At 39.0% G+C, this 25,324-nt stretch overlaps 2 protein-coding genes across 2 annotated transcripts in view; one reads left to right on the forward strand and one right to left on the reverse strand.

Annotated features, from left to right (window-relative positions):
- LOC136246884 (G2/M phase-specific E3 ubiquitin-protein ligase-like) overlaps positions 1-25,324 on the reverse strand; it is a 94,270-nt gene that overhangs the window by 58,472 nt on the left and 10,474 nt on the right. The window lies entirely within an intron of this gene.
- Positions 3,754-4,702, forward strand: LOC136243683 (uncharacterized). Its single transcript, XM_066035229.1, has 2 exons — positions 3,754-4,385; positions 4,435-4,702. The coding sequence occupies exons 1-2, from the start codon at positions 3,756-3,758 to the stop codon at positions 4,441-4,443; spliced, it is 639 nt and encodes a 212-aa protein (XP_065891301.1). The 5' UTR covers positions 3,754-3,755; the 3' UTR covers positions 4,444-4,702.

A 25,324-nucleotide genomic window follows, 5' to 3' on the forward strand; every position in this document is an offset into this window, starting at 1 on the left:
TAAAAATGTTGTGCTTCATTTCATGGAATTCTATCAATGATGCTGAAGTCCCTTCCAACATTTTTGCTGCCGCACTGATCACCTAACTTTGTTTAGAAAAATGATAAAAGTTGGACCAAAATGCTTAGCAGTAGTAATAGTTGTTTCTATGATTTCATATGATGTAGTATTCCAGCAGATCGCCAGGACCCCTAACTAGCTCGATTCTAAAATGAAAGATTTCGTACTTTTTCAGTTTATTTTTGAATATTTTGCAACATAATAGTGCTTTAGAAAAAATCTGAAACCACTGTGGAGCACGAGAGATGAAGTCAGTTTTGGACGCTTTAGCTGCATCCAGTGGACTAGAGCTTCCAATGACGCGTGGACGGTATCGATGAAATAATAGTTATTAATATGCACACACTTTATTAATGACTAATTATATATGGAGCCTACCACCCAACAGTTATAGGAATGGTGAATACTTTTCTACATTTCCACTCTAACAACTTCAATTTTAAATTCCATAGCTATAATATTTTATTTTGTTTGCTTTTCAACAACTTTCTGAGAAAGTCTAGAATCTCCAGGAATAGCAATATCAATTAGGTAGACTTCATTTGTTTCTTTTAATACCATACTGATATCAGGGTAGTTGTGTTGCAATGAGGTGTCAGTTACAATGGATTATTATTATTATTATTATTACTAGTACCACATCACATACAACCAAGTACATACACCAACGTGACAGCCCCCTGGTGAGGTTGTTAGGTGGTGAAGGCACGATCCCCAAATCAACTCAATATGTCACAGTAGTGACAGATACAACACAATAGTGGCATCGTAACTAAAGGCCACCAGTAGTAGCTAAGTGCCAGTACATCATTGATGTGGTAATGGCACAGTGATGTGTACACAGTATATGCATACACAACCTACAGGAGATGCACAATACTGTAGGAGTATACAAGCCAGGTGAACCAGATAAAGGAAGACAGCCAAGCCAGCCAGAGCCTAGTAAGCTAGGTAAAGGAAAAATGTACAATAATACAAGAAAACATTTAAAACACACCACACTCTTTACAATACATTAGTACAAACAGACAACCAAACCAACCAGAGCCTAGAAACCCAGAAAAAATATAAAATACAAGACTTATGTACATTACAATACAAACAAACATACCTATCCTTGTGCAGCTGGCATGTCAAACCTATTCAGGTGTCCTGCAGCCATAGATATACGGAGCGCATCCACTGGCAGCTGGCATGGCGACTTGAGACTTAGTGTGCCAGCTGGCAACAGTTTCAAACACCATTGAACAGCAATTCGCTCTTCTAAATAGCCATTTGAATCTGCTCGATTGGTAGTGGGTATATATCACGTGCTGTTTTGATCGGCATTAAATAGAATTGTCGTACGTTTCTATCACCTCCACGGAAACATTCACCCATTATACGATTATCTCTTCATACAACATGGATTCTATTCCCGGTGAGTGCAAAGCCTTAGGCCTTGTAGTTTTCTCAAACATTATTTATTATTTATTAACTATTTTTATTAATTTATTTATTCATTCATTATTAATGACGTAATTTTAACCCCGTTTTGTATTATTCTTAGTACTTGGTTGTATAACTAGGACCGTGTCATACACAACCAAGTACATACACCAATGTGACAACCACCTGGTGAGGCCATGCCAGAGGCGTAGCCAAGGGGAGGCATTTGCCCCCCCCCCCCCCCTCATCACCGTTTCTTTTTTTAAACCTCCGTCACAAGCTTACCAATATTAAACTGACACGCAAATGACTATAAATTATGTGCGCTACTACGCGTTACCACGCGGGGTTGCTAGTGAACGCGCACACACAACATTCATCTCGCTCGTGAATCCACCGAACGAAAATATTAGAGACACACTTCTATATTTAGCCTAGATTACTCACGTGATAGAGCATTTTCGAATCTAAAGAGTGACCCGCTCAAAGGACCTCGCTGCAGCAGGAGTCACTACTTATAATAGCGATTTCCAACCTACCAATTTTTCACACATATTTTTGCTACTTAAATTATACACCTTCAATAAACGTTTCACAAGCTGCCGTTCCAGAGAAAAGGTAGCCAATGCTTCGTACTTCGTAATGCATTTTACTGGATTAAAATCCATGCGGTATTTGTGACCGGGCCTGCGAAAACAGGGTATGTGGGCACAAACTACACCCCGTCATTCTACAGGTCATATCTCAATACTGGAATAGTATTTCTGCATTCTGTAACTTGCATCATGATGCCAATGAAATGCTTACTAAGAGCTGAAAATTGCAAAACCATAGCATAATGGTACAAAACGTTATGAGTGATGAAAATATGAAAAGTAGGTAAAAATTATGTGCCCAAATGCCCTATTATCGCAGGCCCAGTCACATTTATTGAAATATAGCAAATCAAAGTTTGAGAAATAAAAATCCCCATAAGAAGCCGATACAAATAATTGCGTACGTAATTCTAATTGGAAGAATGCTGAACTTTGCCTTACCACCCTCACTCGTCTGATAAACTTTTTGCTTTCTGGAAAAGCTTCTCCATCGCTTGCCCCTTGGTTGTGTGGTGCCCCTTTAACAGCTCTTCTGAAAAAGAACGGGGGTGTTCGCCCTATTGCAGTTGGTGAAATTCTTCGTCGTCTTGCCAGTCGTCTGTGCTGTCAGTTTGCTCGTCCCTTTCTCTCTGACTTTTTCCTACCTTATGGTCAAGTGGGTGTTGGTATCCCAGGTGGTCTTGAGGCAGCTATCCATGCTGTCCGTCATTCTCTTTCCCAATTTGGCAATGATGAATCTCTAGCTCTACTCAAAATAGACATGAAGAATGCATTTAATGAATGTAATCGCTCAGCTTTTCTTGATGGTGTGTGTAAAGAGTTTCCAGAGATTTCCCCCTGGGTGTATTGGTGCTACGGTCAACCTGCTGAGCTGAGGTTTGGCCACAGGCGTATTCTTGCTGCCACAGGTGTCCAACAGGGAGATCCTCTTGGTCCCTTACTTTTTTCTTTGGTGTTGGTGCAATTTCTTCGTTCCATCTCTTTTAGTGAAACATGTCTTCTTAACCTGTGGTATTTAGATGATGGCACATTTATAGGTACTAGATCTTGTCTTCACGCATTACTTTCACATTTTACTGAGTCGGGTTCCAGTTTTGGTCTTTACATCAATCTATCCAAGTGTGAACTATACTGGCCTTCTGGTGACAGTTCTTTTCCTAACTTTCATCCTGCCATCAAGCGTATCAACCCCAAGAACAGTGGTTTGGAGCTTCTTGGATCTCCTATTTGGGGACCTCCACAGTTTTACGATGCCTTTTTATCTGTTCAATTTGATAAAATAGTTGCAATTCAGGATAAATTGGTTGACCTCGAGGACCCTCAAGTAGAGTTGCATCTGCTTAGGAGCTGTCTTAACGTTTGCAAGGTCACTCACATTTTACGTTGTGTGCCATCTTCCTCTTTGGGTTCCTTTCCCTCACATTTTGACCTTAGGTTGTGAGAATGCCTTAGTAGAATCTTGTGTTGTGGAATTTCTGATAGTAGTTGGACACAAGCCACCTTGCCATTTAGGTTAGGAGGCTTGGGCCTACGTGAATCTGAGCGTTCTGCTGCTCCTGCATTTGTGGGGTCCTGTAATTCTTCCCGTATTTTAGTGTCGCGTTTAGTGGAAACTTTTGATGTTTTTATGCCATTTCCCGGGGAGGATTGTTCCCTGCTTTCTTCGAAGGTATGTCTGTTTCTGTGTTGCAAAACTCCTCTCAAACTGACCTTCAAGCCATTTTAGATGATTCACTTTTTAAACAGCTTGTAAGCAGTTCCACCATTCGTGATCAAGCACGTCTGCGTGCTTTATCACATTCTTCTGGCACCAGCAGTGGTTGGCTTAAAGCACTTCCACAGCCTGCTTTGGGTCTAGCTATTCCTCCTCACGATTTTACTATTGCTTTACGTTTGTGGCTTGGCATTCCTTTGTTCCCTTCTTTACCACTCTGTACTTGTCTATCTGTCATTGACCAGTTTGGTGATCATCTGCTGGGGTGCTCTCATGGTCCCTTGAGGATCCAGCGTCATAATGCTTTAGTGTCTGTTGTACACCATGCCTTGCTCCAAGATCACCCTGGTGTTCTTAGGGAGCAAGGCATTCCATCTGACCGATCTCGTCCTGGCGACATATACCACCCTGACTTTCATCTTGGTCGTCCTGCCTATTTTGATCTCTCCGTCAGGAGTACCACTCAGTCTGCTGTCATATCTTCTGCTTCTTCTCAGGCTGGGGTGGCCGCTGCTGTTGGTGAGATAGCTAAGGACAACCAATACCAGGACATTGTAAATGATAATGGAGGAGATTTTATCCCTCTTGTATGTGAGACCTTTGGTGTTTGGTCACCATATGCCCTATCAATTTTAGGATCCATAGCTGACAGAACAACTGTTAGAAACGGTTTACCACGAAAGTTTGCTAGGCGCCAACTTCTCCAGCAACTGTCTGTGACTTTCTGGAGGTACAATGCAAAAATGATACTCCGCCAGTATTCGCTTACTGCTGAGGACGAATTTCCTGACTTTGACATTGGTTAAGTTAAGTACGTATAGGTAGTAATAAGTATATAGTTAGGTAATAAGTAGTAGTATGTTGTAGTTTTCAGTATGTAATATTATGGCTTCATTTGTTATTGTATTCATTTGTATGCTCGTTTAAAGAATGCGGCACATGTGATAGCCGAAGTTTCCGAGTGTTTCCGCGTGAATCTGCTGCTGATGAGGACGAAGAAAGTGGTTCTGGGCAAACCGTATATGCTTATTTCGATTATGCCATGTGTTTTTTGATTGGAGGACGATTGATGTTGGATTGCGATGGAAATATGACCCTTTTAAAGGTAAATCGCCATCTATCACTGCTCAGAATTCAGCATTACAATCACCCTGGACTTCAAGACATCCCCCTGCATCGATGCAAGTATAGTTTGAAGGTGAGCAGTTTGTTGTCTTGCGCGGAATTGCAAAATAAGGTTCAAGGTTGAGCATAATCTTTTCAAAAGTGGAGACTGGCATGTGATACCAACCTTACATGGCTTCACACGTACCTTTTGTTATATTCTGGTGTATTTACTGCTGTTTTGATCCATTTTATAGCAGCTTTAGTGGTTGTACTTTAGATCAGAAACTATTTATAATTCCTCTTTGTAGTATAGTGATGTCATTGTGTTATATAATAATTATCATCCTTAGTGCTTACAATGTGACAAATAAAGCTGAGCAGTGTCCAAACAAATGTATTTTAAAAATAATGTTGCTCTTACATCTGATTGTCATGCATGTTTCCAAAGTACGTGTTAATTGTGACTTGTGATGCCAGTACTTGCCATTTATAAAATATTACTAATTTTTCTAGTTAGCTGTTCCAGAAAATGCATTGGGTACCTGTGTATACTTAGAATTACACAATACACACAGTTTTATTTGTGAATCACTTGCTTTATTCATGTAATATTCTGAGTGGTCAGTCTACAAAGAAGTGGTCACTTTTGAGAGGTTGTACTTAGTTCATATGCTTTTCTTCATAAAATAGATATGTGGTGTAGGCCTGCGCCGATTATGCCAGCATAATTTGGGGCATAATAGGAAGCCAAAAGCATCAGCATAATGCCAGCATATTAGGCAAAATTTTTGTGCATTGGTTATGTGAGAAGCTGAAACTTTGCATGATGCAGAATGGGATAGTGTGCAAACATGGTAAAAATCAGATTTACAGCTACGTTGTGAAGAAAAGGTTAGTTGAAGATCGATATACTCTAATAGAACAGTCACCGCATAATGAAATATCCTAATAGAACGTTCACAGATGCATTAGGTACTCTAATAGAGCAGTCAAGACACAATTTTATATGAGCATATTTGGACATAATGGTACACAACTGGGCATAATTGGAGCATAATAGGGGAAATTTTGGAGCAATGCTCAAAAGCATAATAGGCAATTTCAAAAGCATAATAGGCTCAGGCCTAATGTGGTGAAAATTTCATGTCGTTATTAGTTTCCTATCTAGATTTATGACACTTTGTATATTGTGTTTGGTGCCATGCAATATACATAAAAAGCATTGAAATGCTGTACACAAAAATCATCACACTGTCAACTTCTTTTCCTTATATCTTTTGATAGGAACCACTGATTGGGGTGGGGTTTGCACTAAAATGACCCTGAAACAATGCACAATATTTATCATACCAATGAATGTATGAAATGTTAATTATTTAATTTAGTTGGTAATCTCTACTTACAAGTGACAAAGGAGACCAGATGACGCTAAGAACCTACTGCCTATGAGGTCATAAAGTATTAAATGTACCAAGTTTATTTTCTCGAGTCGATCATACAAGATCTTTGTATGGCAGTACTGCCAGTGCAGTCGGCCTATTCCAAGAGGGCGGTTCTTCAGAACCCCCTAGCTACGGGCCTGGATCAGTCACAAGCTTACAAGTTCTGCTAGCAAGAAAGACCGGTGGGATTTCATGCAATACGTGGCATCTGAATTTCGCCGAGTTAAGTGAGTGAACATGTCATCCTGTCAGCAGTGTGCTAGGACTGCAACACAAGCTGTGGCTAACGTAAAGTAACTTGTATTAGCACTAAAATATTAACAATATAGCTCTACCGGACTGTGGATGAATTTGTTGGATTACAGTGGTGGCATGTGCGATGATGCTCGACGAATAGAGTAGAGGCTGGTATTATGGGACAGGGGGTAATATGGGTCACATAGCTTAAAACAAGTATACTGGGTTAAATCCTGCAGATTTAGCAGTAAAGAGATAGTACCTATTCAGATCGTCACATACAGTGATTATAAGTCAACCACAATTCTAATTAGGGGATAATATAGCTCCTAAAATTTGCTATATCATATTGAAAGACTGTCAATGATTGTCTTTGTACCACTCACTATGTTGTTAAGAGTACAAATATGTAAAGTACATTATGAAGTGAACTAATCTGCTTTGACTGTCTGCAGTGTCCCTGCTACCCTTTACATATAAAATTTGCCATAGTCAAATATGAAATAGTCAACTTACAAGCACAGCGTCTCATAATACCCCCATATGTCTCATAATACACACACCAACGGTGTTCCAGAAAAATGATCTTACGGACCACCAAATGGTATGAAAATTGTTGAAATTTTAGGATAATATAGTATATGGGTATACTTTTTCCTATTAGTGTTGTGAAATACCAGGGTTATAATTTTAGGTGATAGCAATGCTTTGAAGTTAAGTGTCTCATAACTACCACCACTACTCTATACCTCCATTGAATCATTGATAAAAGATAAGCAATCAGTACTGAAGTAGTTACGTAGCTAGTTGTGTGAGCTGTAATAATACAACACCGTATGTTGGCTAGCCCACCATTGGGTCATTAGTCCTTTTTGCAATCATGAATGATTTTGAGCATTTCGTGGGGGCATGCCTGCCCCTCCATCATCTTCTGGTTAGCTACGCCCCTGGGCTATGCATGCGACTAGGTGGTGAAGTCACAATCAAAACAATTATGATCTCAATATGTAACAATATTGACAGATATAATGCAATAGTGGCATCATAACTGGAGGCCACCAGTGGCCAAGTGCTGGTACATCATTGGTGTGGCAATGGCACAATGATGTGTACACAGTACATACATACAAAACATACCAGAGGGAACTATACATCATTATAGTATTGTATGCAGCAATACAGTATTGGCAACATCACCAAAGATGAAAATTATTTTGATACAACACAGTATCAACATCAACTAGAAGTCACAGGTAGCTAAATACAGTTCATCAGTGGTGTGGCTATGGACTTTGAGAACTACATCTACACTCAAAGGCTGATTTAGGGGGTGTATGGGGCTAAAGCATTTCCCCCTAAAATTTTTCTCTGTACTAGCAAAAAAGATAGTAGAAGTGCTAAACTCTCCTAGAAATCAACATGAGGTGCCAAACATCAAAATACTCTAATAGAGCAGTCAAGATCCAGATACTCTAATAGAGCAGTCACAGTATTTAGAGAATTATAGCAAGTTCTGTAGCTATAGCTATAAATAAGGGGATATAGTTATTGGAGGGCATCTATTGTTAGCAGGTAGGTACTTTCCTTTTTACGGTCTTGCTATACAGCTAGGCCTTAGCACCCCCCTTGGGAAATCCTAGATCTACCCCTGTCACTTTTATTTTAATTTTCACATGTCTTTTTCTGTGCTATTTCTCAGCTGGAGCTAGGTATACTCATTTAACTGTAGCCTTACACATACCACATAATATCACCTCCCTAATTTTTCTTCAATCAGTTAGTGACGGTGAATTCTCTAATTCCTTGCGTTTGATAGCCCCACTAGCCATAACAATGGTGACTATTACAATAGATGCAACAATGGTGACTATTCTAATAGATGCACACAACTACATTGAAACAGAAAAAGAACAACAAAACCAATAAAAAGGGGAGCAAACTTTCATAGGTAGGTCTACCATAATACAAGAGGATCGAGTCATGGTACCACAGCTGAAAAGAGTTGTATCTGCTGGCTATTGCTCTTCAATAGCTTGTGATTTTTATAGCTTGAATTAATCAAGTGCCTAATAATTAACAAACTGAACAGAATTTTGATTCTGACAACCATGCACTTTTTCTTTTGTCTGTCCCTGTTGTAATTGTAATAAGTCTCCCAAACCTCCCAACTTTGATCACCTGTAATCCTTGCTTTAAATGAGTTTATTTAATGTAACTATAGCTATTCTTAATGACTACTTACTCCAAGCCACTGGCACTGGATGCCAGTGGACCTTCAGCATACACTAGATTTTAAGGACTACTAATGTTTATACTGTACGTATTTTGTTGTATGTATGCTGTTAAGCAAATAATAAATAAATAACAGCATGTTTATTAAAATTTATTCAATAACACACCGAATTGATTTAGTATTGCAGTATTTTGTAATTAACTAATTATTACCTATTTTATCAAATACGTTGCAATCGATGGCTGCTATGAATTGTTAAGAAAGCGTATCTCGAACAAACCACTTTAAAATACAAATTACGCACAAAAGCATTTTCTTAACTACTTCATAGTTTGTCTATAGTGTTATCTTACGAAAATTTCCTAGACAAAGCCTCAAGGCAGCTGTTATTTTCGTTCTCGTACAAAGAGAACACATCCACATTTTACTCTCGAAAGGATGCATGAAGATACACTATTCCTGGTGTTTACAAGGCCTCTTACATTGATTTCAGTAGTTAAATGACTGTTTCAGCACATACAGAGGCCTCCAACTAGGTAGTTTCAATGACGCCAGAAGTCAACATGACTAACAAATCATTATATAGAACGCTAACTTAACTATCGCAACAAAAATACGTACCTAGTAAACAGCGGGAAGTTTTCCGAGTATTAAAATTTATCGTCACGAGAAACTCGTAGTTGTTACTAAGGACTCGAAATAGTTGCTAGTACAACTAGGAAGGCGCTATATGGAAATCTTCCTTTTTAAAGTACGGCACGGAGAGTCAATTCCTTCTTTTATTCTTCCCTTTTGCTGTCATTGAATTCAATACCGGTGAGTGATACTACGCTTCTATACCTTACAGTTTAGTCGTATATTATTTATGACGTATCATGACGCAACTTCTTATTAATTTTAGTACTTGGTTATATAATAATAATACTTATCAAGACACACGATAGTGTGTCGTGCGGCCCAAGAATCCGGCGCGCCACACTGTGAGTATATTGACAGGAAGAAAGAAAACGTCATTTTCATACCTTTGTATCTCGGTGATACCTTATCCGATTGGAATCAGATTTACTGCAGTGTTTCCCGCCAGCTATGGGAGACCATATTCAGAATTTGAAGGAAATCGCGCAAGCCATTTCCGAGATACGCGCAGCCAAAGTTTAGGTATTTCTTGTTTTTTTTTCTTCGTCATTTCGCACACTTGCAAAAATTGCTATAAAACGCAAGCACGTACTCTGATTCTCTTGAAATTTGGCACAGAGAAAGGGAGTCCAAAAGCGAATCCTATTATCAAATTTGATGCAAATTCGATGAACGGTTTAGGATTTATGACCAATTATTCGCGTAAAACAAGATCGTTTTATTGTCACGCCTACAGGGTAAACCGTTTCATGAAATGCGCTGAAAATCGGTTTGTGGATAGATCAACTATTGCAGGAGTGCCTTTTGGTGGTTTGAAAGCAATCGAAATAAAGATCACGGTGATATGATACGAAACCTAAGGTGTGTAACAATTGTTCGATCGAGATTCGTGAATAAAAATACCAAGAAGTTGCACGTCTACCAGGTCGAGATTCGTGAATAAAAATACCAAAAAGTTGCACGTCTACCAGGCAAACCGCTCAGAGCAGTGACCTGAAAATCGGTATGTAGCTGGAATACTCATCCTAGAAAGTCCTTGCAATAGTACAGAAGAATCGGATTACAAACCACTGAGTTATGATTCGAAAGCCAACTCCGTGTAGCAAATGCGAAATCGAGATACTCTTATAGAACAGTCACCCTAATAGAGCATTCAGCTTACTCCATTATAGAGTTCTATTACATTGCAAGTTATTTTGTAGGGAGTTCAGCTGCAAACAGTTACTCTTATAGACAGTTCAACTGGAAGCAAGTCACCCTGTGGAGAGTTAAGCTACTGTAGAGATCCAGAACATTACAAGTCACACTGAAGAGAGTTCTGCTATAAACAAGTCATGCACCCTGTAGAGAGTTCAGCTACAATTAAGTCACTCTCTAGAGAATTCAGCTACACACAAGTCATTGTGGAGAGAGTTCAGCTACAAACAAATTACCCTGTAGAGAGATCAACTACAAACAAAACACTTTGTAGAGAGTTCAGCTACAAACAAATCAACCTTTAGAGCCATCAGAAACAAACAAATCAACTTGTAGAGAGATCAGCTAGAAACAAATCAACCTGCAGAGAGATCAGCTACAAACAAATCAGCTTGTAGAGAGATCATATACACACAAATCAACCTGTATAGAGATAAGCTAGAAACAAATCACCGTGTAGAGAGTTCAGCTACAAAAAATCACCCTGTAGAGACATTAGCTAGAATGTAGATGCAATGTAACGAGTTCAGCTACAAGCAAATTACCCTGTAGATAGTTCAGCTAAAACAAATCAACTTGCAGAGAGATCAGCTACAAACAAATAACCTTATAGACAGTTCAGCTACAAATAAATTACCCTATAGAGAGATCGACTACAAACAAACCAATCTGCAGAGAGATCAGCTACACACAAATCAACTTGTAGAGAGATCAGCTATAAACAAATTACCCTGTAGAGAGATCAACTAGAAACTAGACACAATGTAAGGAGTTCAGCTACAAGCAATACACCCTGTAGAGATTTCATCTACAAACAAATCAACCTGTAGAGCGATCAGCTAGAAACAATCACCCTGAAGAGAGGTCAGCTACAAAAAATCACCCTGTAGAGAGATCAGCTAGAAACAAATCACCCTGTAGAGAGTACAGCTACAAACAAATCACCCTGTAGAGAGATCAGCTAGAAACTAGACACAATGTAAGGAGTTCAGATACAAGCAAATCACCCTGTAGAGAGTTCAGCTAAAACAAATCAACCTGCAGAGAGATCAGGTACAAACAAACCACCTTATAGATAGTTCAGCTACAAACAAATTACCCTGTAGAGAGATCGTCTACAAACAAATCAACCTGCAGAGAGATCAGCTACACACAAATCAACTTGTAGAGAGATCATCTACAAACAAATCACCCTGTAGAGAGATCAGCTAGAAACTAGACACAATGTAAGGAGTTCAACTACATGCAAATCACCCTGTAGAGATTTCGGCTACAAGCAAATCACCATATAGAGAGATCAGCTAGAAACTAGACACAATGTTAATAGCTCAGCTACAGGAAAATAACCTCTTTGAGAGTTCAGCTGAAACAAATCAACCTGCAGAGAGATCAGCTACAAACAAATCACCTAGTAGACAGTTCAGCTACAAACAAATTACCCTGTAGAGAGATCGGCTACAAAAAATCAACCAGCAGGGAGATCAGCTACACACAAATCAACTTGTAGAGAGGTCAGCTACAAACAAATCACCCTGTAGAGAGATCAGCTAGAAACTAGACACAATGTAAGTAGTTCAGCTACAAGCAAATCACCTTGTAGAGAGTTCAGGTACAAACAAATCCACCTGCAGAGAGATCAGCTAGAAACAAATCACCCTGAATAGAGGTCAGCTACAAAAAATCACCTTGTAGAGAGATCAGCAGAAACAAATCACCCTGTAGAGAGTTCAGCTACAAACAAATCAACCTGCAGAGAGATAACCTACAAAAAAGCACCTTGTACAGAGTTCAGTTACAAACAAATTACCCTGTAGAGAGATCAGCTAGAAGAATTCACCTTGTAGAGAGTTCAGCAACAAAGAAACCACCATGTAGAGAGTTCAGCCGCAAACAAATCACCATGTAGAAAATTAAGTTACGAACAAATCGCCCAGTAGAAAGATGAAGTTACCTTGTAGAGAGTTGAGCAGCTTGCATAAAGCAAGCAGCAAGATCGAGATACTCTAATAGAGCAGTCAGTGCCAAAGATCAATAATAACTATATACCTATACCAAAAAAAGTTAACAAACTAGTGAATTTAAAAGATTGTTAATTTAGAAATGGAAGTAGGGATCAAGCCATAAAAACTACTAAAACAAGTGATTTGAATGATGGCAACTATTACAACATAGCTTTGTGGGGAAATTCCTACTTTGGCATTGAACATATATGGTGAGGTGGTGAGATGCCAATGTAAGGATTTCCCCACAAAGCTATGTTGTAATAGTTGCCATCATTCAAATCACTTGTTTCAGTAGTTTTTATGGCTTGATCCCTACTTCCATTTCTAAATTAACATTTTTTTTAATTCACTAATATAATCTGTACATTTACTGATAAATTCAGAAATATTTAAAGTGTTTAACATCTGATTCATCTTTTCTTCTTCCTGTGGTAAATAAAAAAGATAGGTTAAAAAAGCCCCAAAGCCGGCCATAGGATGGCTTTGGGGTATACAAATACAAAAAGAAGTGAAATCTAATCCAAAACAGCCAAGCTGTAAAAAAAGTGTGCGGTCCTCAGAAAGGCTATGGTGAAAAAAGATGTGAAATCCAAGGTGGGGGCTAAGAAATGGCTGTGATGGTAGGTTAATGGTAAAATTTTTAATAACGACAATTCAGGTGAATTTTGGTGCCGCTTGGTCTTGGCACAAAATTCACTTGAATTGTCGCTGTTAAAATTTTTACCATTAACCTACCATCACAGCCATTTCTTGGCCGCCACCTTGGATTTCACATCTTTTTTCACCATAGCCTTTCTGAGGGCAGCATACTTTTTTTTACAGCTTGGCTGTTTTGGATTAGATTTCACTTCTTTTTGTATTTGTATATTATTATTGTCATATGTAACTCGGAACATACGTAGTACAATCAGAGGCGTAGCCAGGATCTTTTAAAAATGAGGTTCAGATTTAAAGTGGAATTTGTAACAATGTGTTGCGAATGTTCTGGAATGATCACATGTTAAAACGTATGAGATGTCATACAAATATCACATGTCCATCTAATTACATTACATCTCCCATTGTTACAAAAGTAAGTGTGTTATGTGTTATAAATTCAAAATTCCTTACAATGCTCTGATCATTTTTGAATGAAGCTGTTTAGTGTGTGTAATGTGTATGAGTTACAGTTACGAGTATTGATTGGCATATCGGACTGATGCTCTGATAGTTCTTTGGGAACATGTCATGGTTGGAATCGATAAGTCCCGTTAAATTACCGTGACAGTATCACAGACATGTTAAATGAACTAAATTGGCCATCTTTACAAGAACGCAGAAAGCAAGCACACCTCATCCTATTGTACAAGATAGTTAATCATTTATTACTAGTCCCAAATCGCTATCTGCCATCATTAAATCAAACTGCTACTAGAGCCCATAACGATCAGAAATTTAATCATATGTGACCCGGTCTGCGAAAAGGGCTCTTATAGCCTTTCCAATTATCCATGTTTGGCTAATCATAACTCCTAATCTACTAAAGCTATCACCATGTAATTACACCCACAGCTACTGCCAGGTTAGGGTTGTTGAGTGACCAAATTGTAGGCTTGTACCATATTCACCAGTCAAGTTATGGGTTACCATATATATGCAATTGGAAAGGCTATAAGAGCCCTTTTCGCAGACCGGGTCACATATACAATCTTCAGTAAGCACGTATCTCTATTCATTCCTACCCAGAACTATTCCCCATTGGAACGATCTATGTATCCCAAATCTATCTACCATTGATCTTAAAACATTTAAACAATCAACTACTCCTACTTTATAACTGTAACTTAGCACTTATTGTATTTATTGTAACTTAGCACTCACTGTAATTTAGTACTCAATGTAATTCTAGTATTTATTGTAACTTACCACTTACTGTAATTTAGCACTAATTGTAACCTAACACCTATTGTAACTTAGCACTTATTGTAACTTAGTACTAATCATTATTGTAACTTAAACTATAGGCACTTATGTTATTGTAACTTAAACTAGGCACTTATGTGTATGTACCGTGTACATTAGCGTAAAAACCCTGTCGGGTGTTTGCTAATCAATAAATAAATAAATTACCTACCCTGCCAATCATACTCTAGTACTTGATCTCAACATCCTGTTAAGTATCGCCACTATCTAGTATCCACCGACATATTTATATTGTTATTCCTTTTCCCCAAGAACTATCCCCAATAGAACAATCTCCCTATTAGCAACATCACTGGCTTGACTCTTGAACCATTTAAAGAATCCCTACATACTTTATTATCAAATTTATAATTGTGTATTTGTACATTAGCGTGTTACCCTTGCAGGGCTTTGCTAATAATAATTATGATTAATATGATTATGATTAAATACGGGTAAAGGCAAAGCCTTTATACCCGATCAATGTGTTATACAAAAGTAAAATATCTAAAATCTACAAAATAATTATCTAACAGCGATTTAAAAGTGTTAATAATAACTAATATAAACATATAAACAGGCGGAATGGATTTGCAGCTATCATAATGTCTCTGATCGGTTCACTTGAATTAGCATCATATAATTCATCATCTAGCCAACTTGAACCAATACATGTAACTTCAGTATCCTCAAATGTGTATGTATGTATGCATCTATTGTGTGCATAATTCTTCTTTGAGCTGGTCCCTTGGACAAATCGGCAAATGCTTCCTGTCCAGTAATAAATTTAAATCTAGGAAGTCGTCAACACTTGTATTAATGCTTGCACCACCTGTCACCTTTCTTAGATCTTTTCTGTTTCTGCGGTATTGTTGCCATTGTGTTGTCACAATATTATATGAACGAGGGCCAATTTGGTTGATACTGGCCACTTTGGCTGGCTTCCATTTACCAACTTTGTCGTCATCAGTACCGAGTCTGCCATATCAAGGTGTTTCAACAGTTTTGCACTTCAGTTATAATACAGTTTTTGTTTACTTCACTGTTTCTGAATCTCTTTTTGTACTGTTTTGGGGTTGTTGTTTCCGGTTTTAGCGAAGTGCTGGAAGTGGGTAAGAGAGTCTCTGTTCGTCTGCCCATTAGACGCTGGACTGGTGAGCCAAGTGTATCTCACCATGGGGTGTTACGATACTCTAGCAATGCTAGGTATGGATCATTTCCATCATTGTTACCTTCTTTATTAGCCTTTTAACTGCTTGCACAGCTTTCTCAGCAATATCATTGGACTGTGGCTGGTATGGGCTGGAGGTGTGGTATGTTGCTTTTGGCCTGAAAGATTTAGTTGTTCATTTGGTGCCTGCATCCCTAAATGCCCAAATTTTGAAACACTCATAACTTTCTTCTAGATAAACATTAGTACATCATTGTTGGACACCAAGTGGTAACTAACTTGACTCATAACATACTTGAAGGGTGAAGTCATGACACACCCCCTGGAGGTGTGGTTGATTAAATATCAAATATACATTTTGAGAAATTTCCGTGCTACCATAAATCTCAAGGTGCTGTCCTTTCTTGCACAGATTCCCTTCTATGACACAACTTTTCACAGAAGATATTTTACATACAGAACAGTAGCCTTGATTTATAACAATTTCAGTCACATTCACATCACTTTTATAAAGACAAATTTCAAGCAAGATACAAAAGCTATTGGCCTACAATAAAGATCACAAGAATTTCAGTAAAATGTTCTTGAATCTCACGGAAGATATTTGTCTAACACAAAACAGTTGTATAGAAGTAATTCCATGAAGTTTGAAAGGTCTTTTTTCCTCTTCCATCACACGCTTAATTGACAAGATTCATTTTGCATTGATTGCGTTTTCGTCTCGCTCTGCCATCTTATCAAGTTGTAATCACGTGATACTACATACCGCATGATGCGACATGACGTGATGAATCTTTTGAAGTTTATCCCAGTACTGTAGTGTAAAAGGGAACGAAGTTATAGCTGGTTTTCTAAGTATAAACAAATGATTTAGTTTTAAAACGATGTTTTAAAACCTTACTATTGTTCAAGAAAGAAATTTTTGGTACCATCGCAATTGCCAATCTATAAGGAATAAAATGGCAGTTGATTTGCAGAAATAGTGCAAGCGAGCGTCAAGTTATAAGAATTTGAATGGAATGGTGTAAAATCTTATGCGTAAGTTTTGGGCATTTATGGATGCACGCACCATAGTCGATCTGATAATGCTTGATGAACTGTTTTTGAACTCACGGCTAGAAAATTCGGGGCCATTGTCAGATATCAAAATGTCCGGTATTCCATGGCAGGAAAACTGAGACTTGCAGTGGTTTAACATCTACTCGCTAAACTACAAACTCACAAATTAGGGGGCCCTGACAACCTCCCCGCCCATTTTAAAAAAAAAGTTTCAGCTGAAATTGCTCCTGCTCTAACTATGATTTTTCAATCATTTCTTAATCAAGGTGTTCTGCCACATATTTGGACGTCTGGAGCAATAGTCTCAGTTCACAAGAAAGGCAGCCGTACTGAATGTGGCAATTACAGACCGATATCTCTTACCTGTATCTGTTCCAAGATCCTTGAACACATTATTGTTTCTAATATATGAGACCACCTGGATGCTTACCATGTCCTTTGTGATGAACGGCATGGCTTCGCCACCGTAGATGTTGTGAGTCGCAATTAATCTCTACCATAGATGATTTTGCTAGCTGCCTTAATGAAGGGGGCCAATGCGATGTTCTTTTTCTCAACTTCAGTAAATCTTTTGACAGGGTGCCTCATTCCCGTTTACTTTACAAACTCAACCACTAAGGCATACGTGGTCCTCTATTGAAATGGCTTGAATCATTCCTGACTAATCGATCCCAGCATGTTATCCTGAACAATTGTACTAGCCATGAAACCAGTGCATTATCAGGCATCCCATAGGGCACCGTCCTGGCACCCCTACTATTGCTACTTCATGTTAATGACCTTCCACAGTGCGTCCGCAACAAAATAAAACTCTATGCTGATGATGTTTTATTATATTCTGTTATACATTCTGAAGCGGACTGTGTCCACCTGCAGGAGGATTTGAAATTGTTACATCAATAGTCTATATTGTGGCAAATGGAATTTAATCCCTCAATTGTGAATTTTTGCGGATGACTAATAAAAGGAATCCTGTCACATACCAGTACTCCATCAGTGATGCAGTCATACAACAAGTAACACATGCTAAATATCTGGGAGTTACAATTGATGAAAAGCTATCATTTAATGAACATATTCTGAAAGTAACCAATAAGGAAAGGCAAGTTAATGCATTTTTACGTCGCAATATTTCTAACTGCCCTACACATGCCAAATGTAACATCTATAAGATCATGGTGCGCCCAATACTTGAATATGGCTCTACCATCTGGGACCCCCACACCCACCTAAATATTAATTTACTAGAAAGTATCCAAAGAACTGCTGCAAGATTTTGTTACAATAATTATTTTAAACTTTCCTGTGTTTCTAGAATGTTGAGCCAGCTCAGTTTACCTAATCTACAGCAAAGGAGAAAGATAAGTAAATGTATTATGACGTTCAAGATAATTCTTGATTGGCGTCACTCGTGTCTTTGATGCAACCAGGCTAATAGAGATGGTACCATCCATGTAGACATTTCTTAAATACAGTGTACAAAACAGCAGCATAGGTGTGCTCAGAGGTGTCACTGAATCCATGCAGCTCACTAAGACATAAAACCAGTCCCTTCTGGAAGTAGCATCGTGGTATTCGAGCTCCATTTAAGATACTGAACTCAGCCAAAAATTCGTTCCATTGTCTTAAACACTCACCCTCTAACGGCTAATCCCAATCGGTGCATTGACAACATGATGTCTGAAACAAAATCTTTAACTTGACCACAAAGGGGCTAAGTATACCCAAGGGGTCAAATATACTTGCCGTGACCTTCAACAATGACCTTCTGCTTGGAGGAAATTTGCTTGCTTGGTCAGTCAATTCTAAAAAATTGAAATGAAGCACATCCGAACAGATGTCCCAACCAACCCCAAGCAACTTGGACTGAGGGTCACCACTCCCAACAATAAACCGAAGTGACTATCTCCTCCACTCGACTGGCCTGTAGTAGCATCAGTACATGAACTAGATTCAGCATAGATAATCCTTGACATCAATTCTGGTGAATTTGAAGCCCATTTTCTCACGTTGAAGCCTCCTTCAGCCATAAACTTCTTGGCAACCACGTAGGTATTAAAGGCCTCCTCAACAGTGGCTTCCCTGGAGATAAGATCATCGACATAAAATGAGTTCTTAATAGACTGAATCAGTTGAGGATATTGAGACTGATAGTTATCAAGATGTTTCGATATGACTGAACCCAAAATAGCTGGGGAAGGACGTAGACAAAAAACCAGCTGAATAAATTGCAATGTAATAATATCACTAGCAGCATCAAGAGGGTCCTTAAACCATAAGAAATATAGAACATCTCGATCTTGGGGTGCGATGGATATTATTAAAAAGGCTTGCTCAATGTCTGCAGTTACTGCTATTGTCTGCCAACAGAACTTCACAAGGACATCAAATAGTCGAGGAATCATATTTGGACCTGTCTCAAGGAAATCATTCAGCGATAAAGGATCCATTCTAGTCTTCGCTGAGCCATCATATACCACTCTTGGTTTAGTGGTCTGCTTGTCCTGACGTATTACCCCATGATGAGGGAGGTAATGTACTGTGTTTCATGTTGCTGTAGCTACTTGTGAATCATCAGGGACTAACTCCACTATTCCTTTATTCATTTGGTCTTGGATAATTGTGTGATATCTCTCAAGGAGCTTAGGTGATTTCAATAATCGAGAATGAAGATTCCACAATCGACCCAAGCAAAGGTCAAAGTGATCAGGAATAGATGGACCAGATTCCCTCCAAGGCAGATTTACTTCATACCAGCCATGGCAAAACTTCAATCTGACTAGAAAACCATCTTCATCAGCCAAATCCTGGGAATCATCTAATACTCCAAATGATTCGGTGTCCCAAAAACCCTTTAAAGTATTGACAAGGTCATCATTCTTATTTACTTTCACTAAGTCATCACAGTTCACTATTACATTACAATGTGTGAAGTTCACAGTATCACTATTGCCTGAGGGTCCAGAAAGGAGCCAACCCAACCTACTATTCACTGCTACCGGACCACGGTTACCGACGATTATCTCTCCTGTCACTACAGACCAGTAATGGTCAGATCCAATTAGAATATCAATTTGCTGCGTAGAATCACTGGCATCAGCTAATTGCAACCGTGCAAGGTGACTGAAAGTACTTGGATCAACCAAACGAGGAAGTGGACAGCAGATCACAGGTGAGGTGTAGGCTGTAATGCTGAAGGTTTCATTACTATATGGATACTGAATGGGGACCTTGATAATTTCACATGGGTTCGCCACAAATGAAGAACTGCCAAAGGTGTTAACTCATAATTTCTCTCTTTGGATTGGATTTAGTCCTAGATGTTCTTGCAATGACTTAGTGACATAAGACAGTTGGCTACCACCACCTAAAAGTATTCTTATTGGCACTATCTTGGTCTCTCCTACAGCAATGGCTCATGCAGTTTGTAAGAGTACAACCCCCTTGCCAGTACTGGCCTTGTTAGAGTTAGTCGTACTTGTGACACCTTCGATACTTGTATAAACAGTTGACTTGACAGTTAAGCATAAATCAGTATTGCCACTGCCAGTGTTCATTGCAGGGTGTGCCCATTCACATAATGATTGGTGGTGCTGATGGTGACAGTGTCTACAGGTCCTTTGGCTATCGTATTCCTTTGACTTATGTTTAGTCCTTAAGCAATTAAAACAACGACCAGTCTTCAGAAGTACGTCTTTACGATCCCTTACATTGGTTATTGTAGAACAAGCAGCTTAGTAGTGTTCACCATTACAATAAACACAATGCACCTTGTAATTATTGGCAATCAATGCACTACCTGTGGAAGGGGGTTCACGCCGCGGTGGCTGGGAAACAGGGTTCTTCATCGTGCTAATTGTAGACCCATCGCTCGCTTCCTTAGCCTCTACTTCCTGTTTCAAAATGTCAAGTAAGGGGTTGATCTTCCAATCATTTCTACTGGCTTCACAGGAAATTCTTAAGCAAATTTCATCTGGTAGTTTAGTCATTATGACAGAAATCAAGAAACTTCCATACTGGTCTGAGGTAACTCCTAGTGCCTCTAAGCCTCGAATGTTGATCATTATCTTGTCATGTACTGTACGAAGTGCACCAGAGCGATCACTTGTGCAATTAGGAATTTTAATTAACCCCTCCATATGAGAACATATTATTTGTTGGGGGTCCCAAATCTTTCTCTTTGCATACCAACGGCAGTGTCATAATGGTCATCAGTCAATGTAAGCCCTTGAATACACTTTAAGGCTGTGCCTTCTAACAATGAATTTAAGTAATTAAACTTATCCATTTTCGATAATTCTGTATTCTCATGGACAGCCAATTTGAAAGAGTCCCAGAATGCTGGCCAATTCTTGACATCACCCCTAAATCTGGGAAGTTGCAATCTAGGCAGTCAAGGTTTGCCATGGCAACAGAAGAAGGTGGTGGCAATGAAGCGTGCAACATGGGTTACACGGGAGTGCTAGTAACCGGAGTAACTACTGTTAACTTCTCCTCAATCTTCTGCTTACAACTAATTATCTTAGCAGTGACTGCCTCCGATTCTTCAAGTTCATTAACAATAGCATCCAATTCACGAGTGAGAATCTCCTTGTCCATGTCATTCAACAAATTCAACTTGACATCCAGTTGCTGTTTAATCACACTAAGTCTGATCCGTTGCATTGAGTCTAAAGGGTCTGCATTATTAACAATTTCCTCAGCTTCATGAACAAGCTTTGTGACGACACCACGATAGCTTCCACGAAATAGCACGTGATCTCTCATCATCAGACAAGGCGAATCTCTAAACTAAAAACACAAAAAACAACAGCACTAATTGAACATTCAGGCTTTCCTTTACTGGTACTGTTAGATAGGAGTTTACCATGGTATAACGGCATTTTAATAGGTGGTTCAGAAGATTGATTGTGACAAAGGCAGCTTTAAATGACGAAGGAATCTTCTGCACAAAGTGTTCGGTAGCCGAGTGTCATCAAAAGTCGAAGTGCCTATCAACTTCCTCCGGGCTGCTTCTAGTTGCAGTCATACAGCAGTTAATCCTACTCGGGCCCTACGTTGAGTGCCAGATGTTGTGATTTATCTTCGAAAACTAACAGCCGCAACTCACAATGAACACGAGGTCACTTAAATGGTAGCCATTTTTTATCACGTAATTCAAATGTGCGTACCGAAAACCTATAACCTAATTACACAAACAAAGTTAAACCTATAATAAATACAAATAAACTCTCTAATAGGTGATGCACCGATGGTGGCTTTTAGTGAACACTGAAGTTTCACCGGCACTAAATGGCTGGGGTGGGATTAGAGACATGCACGGGTAATGTAGCAGTAAATTACTTCAACTGCAAACCAACACTACAGCAGGCTATACGCCGGTACAACCCTGCATGGGGGAGTAACGCTATAACGAGTCAGTGGAGGCATATCGAGGTGAATTTAAAACAAATCACTGACTGGACTCACAATTAAACCCAGAGTTGACAGCACAGTGTCCATCAAATCAGTCAGCTCACTATGGCTAATGACCTTGCCCACTTCCACGCTGTTTGGGTATTGAGGCGGGAGCCTCACACATCGACATCATGGCGGCAAGTTTGAATCTTCAAAGAGCACAAAAGCGATCTCATAAACTAACAAACAACTTTTAGCGAAATTAAATGTACAGATACATTGTGTAAAAAGCCCCTGATAACTGCAACCTTTTACAATACGACTTCATGGTTGAAAGAAAATCGCACCAATGGGATGCGATGATGAAGAAAATGAAAAAAAGAACGATGCACATTTGAATAAATAATTTATTAATGAATTGTAAATGGATGGGTGATGGAACAAACTACTACAACAATTCACCTGACTTTTTTCGTGTGGTAGTTACGCATTATACAAAAGTTACATTCCCACTGGTTTCGAGGTGGAATCAAAGAATGTTCATAATAGAGAGGTTCCACTGTAATAGTTATTACTAGTGATTGCCTAATATAAGCATGAGGGTTGCAAGTCTAAATGCAAGTCCATATAATATGTGACCGGGGCTGCGAAAACAGGGCATGTGGGCACAAACTACACCCTGTCACACTAAAGGTCGTAACTTAGTACTGAAACAGAATATTTGCATTCTGTAACTTGCATCATAAAGCTAATTAAATTCTAACTAACTGTTAAAAGTTTCATTGCCATAGCATTTTGGTATAAAAAGTTATGATCCAAGGAAGTTTGAAAGAGTAGGCAAAAATCATGTGCCCACATGCCCTATTTTTGCAGGCCCAGTCACATATACAGTACATATCAGGAAAATCACAAGGTTCTGTATGTGCCACTTGGGTGAATCACCTGCACGGGTGGGAATATGCAAGCATGCTTCACAATTGCATTTCTATAATTAGGCTGTTACTTTTGACGATTGAAATTCTATGTACTGTAATAATAATAATAACAAATGAACTACAAAGTCATGAATATGTTTACATTGCTTTGTACATTAAATACCATACTATGTGTTATATGTAACAACACCCTGGGTATAGATTGTCACTGAATCAAAACAGCAATATAAACTAATGTTTGACCTTCATTCAATAATACAATAAAAACTGCACTCACACCTAAGTTAGGGTCCGCAACGCGAAAAATTGATATCCTCCAATCAACTACCTAACTATTGTCATGTGTTAGGCTAAGTGTAACTTGAATAACACCAGCATGGCAGCCAAGTTTGTCACTTTCTTCTGGTAGAAAACGATACAAATGTCTTAAATCACGTGATTTTTCGTTGCAGCAGTTCGTAGGGTTCTTCGTATGCCACGATATTCACTCTCAACATTGTTCAAGTAGTCTATCATCAACTCAAAGTATTGGTGGTTTGATTATATTGGTCAATTTCCGGTGGCAGCACGATATGTGCAGCTTTTTGGCGACAGACAAAATGTTTCTTGCTCTGGAGCACAGGACAAGCAGAGCAGCAACTGCGCCGTGGGTCAGCAATGACCACTACTAGGTAAAGTACCTGCATGCAGAGTATGGTTATAATTGAAGCTTGTTAGCCATCTGGCTGAGCCATCTATATGCTGAAATTCGGCCAAAACGACGCGATTTTTGCAAACAAATACCAGAATGGTTGATACATCAGTGAAATAGTCTTCAACAGCAAGGATGTGAAGCTTATAAACACTTAACAATGCGGCTATCTCGTCCAGTAAACGCACAGAGTAATCCATTGCATGAAATAAGCACTTACGTGATCGAAATTCAAATCGCGGAAAATACTACCATAATCTATTCCAATGACCTTAAAATCACTTGGAATCAAGTGGCAATCAGTTTGTGTGCATTAGGTTCAGCATCTCGATTAGCGCAGCAGTCTGAGACTCTCCCTATTATGCCATCACAGCATAAAATATACCTGCACTGGCCCAGACCACGCCCGAGTGAACAATTAACACAAATATTTACGAAAGGAGTACACTGCATGGTTCCTATTCAGAAATGAAAGCGATTTCATGGGTATTTCGGCGATTTGAATTTCGATCACGTGAGTGCCTATTTCATGCATTAGATTGCTTTATGTGTCTACTGGGCGAGATGGCCGTATTGTTATGTGTTTATAAGCTTCGTATCCTTGCTGTTGAAGACCGTCTCACTGTTGTATCAACCATTGTGGTATTTGTTTGCAAAAATCGCGTCGTTTTGGCCGAATTTCAGCATATAGATGGCTCAGCCAGATGGCTAACAAGCTTCAATTATGACCATACTCTGCATGCAGGTACTTTACCTAGTACTGGTCATTGCTGACCCACGGCGCAGTTGCTGCTCTGCTTGTCCTGTGCTCCAGAGCAAGAAACATTTTGTCTGTCGCCAAAAAACTGCACATATCGTGCTGCCACCGGAAACTGACCAATATAATCAAACCACCAATACTTTGAGTTGATGGTAGACTACTTGAACAATTTTGAGAGTGAATATCGTGGCATACGAAGAACCCTACGAACTGCTGCAACGAAAAATCACGTGATTTTAAGACATTTGTATCGTTTTCTACCAGAAGAAAGTGGCAAACTTGGCTGCCATGCTCAGGGGCGGATCCAGAGTTTGGAAAGAGGGGGGGCACCTTTCTGAAAAACAGTTGAAGACCAAAAAAAACTTGCTGAAAACCAGTTGAAGACCAAAAAAAAAAAAAAAAAAAGGGTCACGACAATAATAGCTAATTATCCTTACCAACTATATCACGTCTGTTATGTAAAATAAAAAATAAAATCCTATTAATCCTATTTATAGCTTCATAGGTAAGCTACACTGCCTCATGAACATTGTGACTGCTTTATTAGAGTAATTGACTGCTCTATTAGAGTATCTCGATCTTGTATGCAATTTCTTGAAGGGGGGGGCATTTGCCCCAAGTGCCCCATCCTGGATCCGCCATTGATGCTGGTGTTATTCAAGTTACACTTAGCCTAACACATGACAATAGTTAGGTAGTTGATTGGAAGATATCGAT

Source organism: Dysidea avara, chromosome 2 (assembly GCF_963678975.1).
Source record: "Dysidea avara chromosome 2, odDysAvar1.4, whole genome shotgun sequence".
NCBI classification, from domain to species: Eukaryota; Metazoa; Porifera; class Demospongiae; order Dictyoceratida; family Dysideidae; genus Dysidea; species Dysidea avara.

What these genes read in the sequence shown, in the direction of transcription:
- LOC136243683 (XM_066035229.1), top strand. Translation starts at nt 3,756, where the DNA reads ATGTCTGTTTCTGTGTTGCAAAACTCCTCTCAAACTGACCTTCAAGCC.